At 41.8% G+C, this 4675-nt stretch overlaps 1 protein-coding gene across 1 annotated transcript; it reads right to left on the reverse strand.

The window, feature by feature from the left end:
- Positions 1-345: 345 nt before the first annotated feature.
- VMAC (vimentin type intermediate filament associated coiled-coil protein) lies at positions 346-4058 on the reverse strand. The gene is made up of 2 exons (XM_073642596.1): positions 3510-4058; positions 346-2504 (listed from the first exon to the last, which is right to left on the reverse strand). Exons 1-2 carry the CDS (start codon positions 3677-3679, stop codon positions 2204-2206), a joined length of 471 nt encoding a protein of 156 aa, XP_073498697.1. The 5' UTR covers positions 3680-4058; the 3' UTR covers positions 346-2203.
- Positions 4059-4675: the final 617 nt, after the last annotated feature.

A 4675-nucleotide genomic window follows, 5' to 3' on the forward strand; every position in this document is an offset into this window, starting at 1 on the left:
CGCTGTACCCCGACGGCCGTTTCGCCACGCTTCTTCTTGAATTGCAGCTGATGGCACTGGACACTTTATTAATAGTTGCACTTTATGAGTAAAGAACCTAGATCCTATGATTGATTGAATATATTCTTTAAATTCAGTAATAACATAAATCTATTGGTGTTAATTGATCCTATAGGATTGAGACCTATATGTAAATCCTGGTGCTGAATAATTTTCCTCCTGCTTAATTTTAAATATATTTGTCTTTTTAATGGATTAAATAAAGAACTTTTTTTAAAATATAAATTATCTATACTCTATTTTCCCTCTACCTATATGTGTAGTGGGTGACGTGTGATATATGTAATGTCAAGAGTGACATATCCCCTGTGGTTAATTTGAGAAAATTTTAACAATAGTACCTGAAAACAAAGGACAACCCTGAAACGTAGCAAAAAAAAAAAATAATAATAATGAGTAGGATTTTACTTTTCTGATGTTTCCTGAGATTATTGCGACACTTTACTGTTCCCTTAGTGTTCTGTTGTATAAGTGGAGGTACGCTGGTTTTCCTTTTCCCCTCTATCAGTTATATGGCAGACGAATGTGAATGGGAGCAAAAGAAGGGGCGTCATAAAAAGCATTTGAATGAGGAGCATCCAAAAACACATGGAGAATGAGAAACGTCAAAAACCACTTGGATGTCCATACACCTTGAGTAGCCGCTAGCCAAATACTCGTTTGGTCTATAATTTGTACTCCCGACCCCATACACACTCACTTCTGAGTGTTTGTAATGGAAGAGGAGAATAAGCTGCTCGCCGACACCTCTGGCAGTACAGTAACTTGTCTCCTGAGCCCCTAATTAAGTTAGAGAAGTCTTATCTAGATTATTATAATCTGGCCCAGAACTATTTGTCCTGTTTCATTAAAGAGAGTCCGTCACACCCCAAATGTATTTTAAATGGGCTATGCAGCCTTGTAGGGGGCTTAGCCCCTGTAACAACCATGCTAGCAATGTACCTATTACAGCACCTGAGAAAATAACTTATCAGATAAGGATACGTTGGTGCACCCTTGGTGTGACCAAGAGTTTGGAGCACTGTTACGCTTCCCCCTATTTGCATATTGGGGCCGTTCCTCCGCTTCTGATTGACAGTACTCACTTCTCAGAGAGCACTTTCCGAATGTTGCCGGCGTGCTCGCTTTCTCCTCCCTGTCTTTCTTCGGATGCTGCTCGCTACACTAATACACCCGGAATTGTACAGTGTGTTAGAAGAAAGGAGACAGGGAGAAGAACACTGCCAATCCAAAACAGAGAAGAGTCCCGATATGAAAATCAGGAGGTGTAACTGTGCACCAAATTCTTGGCCACACCAAGGGTGTGCCGAAACCTCATCATTTGCATATGAATTAGAAGTTATTTTCTCGGGCACTATACCAGTAACATGGAAATTGCTAGTATGGTTTTATGGTGCCAAGTCCCCTACAACACTGTATGGTTTATTTAAAATGCATTTTGGGGGGTGGCTTACTCTGTAGAGGATTACTCTTTCACATGTTCAGTTTTTTACCTCAGTATTTGTAAGCCAAAACCAGGAGTGGAGCAATCAAAGGAAAAGTATAATAGAAACACGTCACCACTTCTAGATTTATCACCCACTCCTGGTTTTGGATTACAAATACTGATGTAAAATACTGAACGAGTGTACGTGGCCTAAGTATCAATGTGTCAAAACATCTTCAATAGTGTTTGGTCAACAACTATTCCCTCCAGTTGTCTGATACATATCCATGTGTTTTCAATAGGGAGAGCGGAGTAAGCACCTGCCAGACACCTGTAACAGAAGAAGTCTTCACCAAGAACAAAAAGATTGAAATTCAACATGTCTGCCCCCGCTTCTCCCGAAATTCAACATGTCTGCCCCCTCTTCTCCCAATGTCTGTTAGTGGGAAAGTCGGAGGCCCAATTACGCATAGGCTAGTCAGCGGGTCTCACCGCGATGTATGGACACCTTTAGTGTACATGTAACATGGGGAATGCAATGATAAAGTATATCATCTCTTATAAATCATTTCAGAATATCTCTGATTTCATACAGTATAAAAACTTATTCATAAAATTCTGCACAAGTTCTAACTAATTTTGTGACACAAAAACTCCATGGTAAAACGTAAATATATTAAAAAAGAAGAACTTGCATATAAAGTAACGTATTTCTCCTTATACAGTGGTCCCAAAAAGTGTTCTGTCTACATCCGAGTCTTCGTCACTTTGAGTGTAGTCAGGAACACTTGGGAGGCCATTGCATTGTTCCACACTGGGCAAACAAGGAATTCCTTCAGCTTCCGCCATAAGAGAAACTAAAGCATTTAACAGAGGTCGGCTGCGACACATCTGAGCCAGAAGTCGGCTGTGGTGTCTAAGGCGCTCCAGCTCCCGGTCCTTATCCTTAATGGAAGCCATCAACTTTTGCATTTCTTCTTCAGATTGTACCAACTTCTTCTGAAGTTCAGCGACGGCTCTGAAAATGGGAACAAGCAAAAAATAAATAAACAAAAAAAAAAAAAAATAGAACCACTCTCAGATGACATCAATTTTCATGGATAAACATTTTCTCCACGAACGACAAAAACTGATGACACTAGGACAAACACTGATCAAAATAATTGGTGCGTTTTTCTCGCACATGGAAAATTGTGATGTCTGACGCTTAGCACATAATTTGGCTAATTCATGCATGCCCAGCAGCCAACGACATGGCGATCTCCTGTTGCTGGGAACCTATCTAATGTGAATCCTCTTCTAGGCCGAAGCCTGCATTTATGGGTAGGTAGGATCCTGCTGCAATTAAAACCGCCACGGGCTGATGGGTGGAGCGCTCAGTCAGAGCCAATACACAAATAACAAAAGACCGACTGTCACTTCCAAACTAAGAGTAGCCATCTCTATACATTACAAAACAAATAAAGTTGCACTCTGTGCACTCTAAAACATGAAATCGGATTTCATCAGTGTTCGGTCAGGTTTGTCTGCTTTTACCATCAGCGTTTCATCAGTTATTCTCACATGAAAGTAAAAAAAAACCTGATGGCTGTTTCTCAAGTTTCTATAAATCAGTTAAAACAAAAATTTAAAAAAAAGGACAGCATACAAATAACATTTGAGGGTTTTCTGTTTTTTTTCACACACGTGTAGACTTAAACTAGCGAGTTTGATCTGGGACTTGGATCAAAATCAGACATGTCGTTTTTGCATGAGCCAAGCAAGAAAAATTACACAAACAAGTGAACAGCCCCATAGAAAAATTGCTACGAGATCTAACAATGAAAAACTGACGTCTGAACAGGTCGCACAGTGCCGCGGCAGCCGTGGTCGTGTGGTATAGCAGTACTTCTACTTCTAGGAAAGGGGCATTACCAGCTCCGCGGCAATGTGGCGCACACACGGATTCGGTTCATGATACAGAAGTAATGTTGGCAGTGAAGAGAAGCGTCCGCAGATCCGCACAGGATATTACACAACTGACCTGTCTTTGGCACCAACCATGTTCCTTATAGACGCCTGGTACTGCTCATCCTTCCGAATAAGACTCTCTGCTTGCTCTCGTATTGTGCCCTCCAGCTCCGCCACTCGATGGTGTAATGCAGCCAAGTGGGCATTCGCTTCTTTAATCTGAATTGTGCTTAGAGCAGACATAATCGATTGCAAGCTTCTTAGTCCAGATGTGTGAAGAGCGGGCGATCTCCTGTAAGGATCAAGGTGACAGATCCTCTGCTGTCATTGTGAGGCAGCGATCACATAATCATGGCTGGAGGACAGCGGACAGACCAGTTACTTGTCAGTCGAGTGCTAGCTCTGCAGCCCAGTGTGGATGGGAGTGCTGATGCAGCTGGTGATGTGTCCGCACCATACAGCAGGCTGCAGCTCGGTGACGGTGGCACAATAAGCTGTCAATTAGCCTAAAAGCAGTCAATTACAAGAGCAAAAAAGCAGAAAAGTTAATAAGTAACTTTCAGCAGCTGTGGATCCAGGAAGCTTCTGTCCCGGAAGATGATTGGATGAACACTAGGGGGCGGGCACAGTACGCTGATTGGCCAAGCTGAGCCACCATGGGATGATAAACTGGATCTTAACTCTATGATGCCCAAGCCGCACTATAGAGCCCTGTGTCCACCTCGCAGGTTTATGTGAATGGCTGAGAAAGCAGCTGTGAAGGGACCACATATTAAGGCTTCATTCAGATGGTGATTTTTCTTGCACGCAAAAAAAAAAAAAAAATCTGACTTCTTTTCATGAGCGTTTTGGATCAGATTTTCATCAGAGTTTGGTCAATGTCAGTTTTCCCCACTTGAATTTAATAGTTTTTCTCCAAGGAAAATATATTTTTTTGTACCGTGTTAGCCAGTAGATAACAAAAATAAATTTAGATTTGAGAGTCTTTCCTTCCTCATATGCAAAAAAACCCCCAAAAATTATGAAGGTTTTTTAAACTTTACCAAGGAAACAAACGGTGAAAAGGGGGCTGCACACTGATGGCTTCCGAGTGCTGTCCAATTTTTTCACAGACTCGTAGACTTGGCGAGTTTGATCCATGATTCGGATCAAAGACATGTTTTGGTGCAGACCATTCAGCGAGCAAAAACATGAAAACTGATGTCTGAATGAGGCCTGAGGGCTCGCTCACACCTCTGT

This window comes from Phyllobates terribilis, unplaced genomic scaffold (genome assembly GCF_046119375.1).
Source record: "Phyllobates terribilis strain yellow unplaced genomic scaffold, ASM4611937v1 Scaffold_8__6_contigs__length_399053987, whole genome shotgun sequence".
Lineage (NCBI taxonomy): Eukaryota > Metazoa > Chordata > Amphibia > Anura > Dendrobatidae > Phyllobates > Phyllobates terribilis.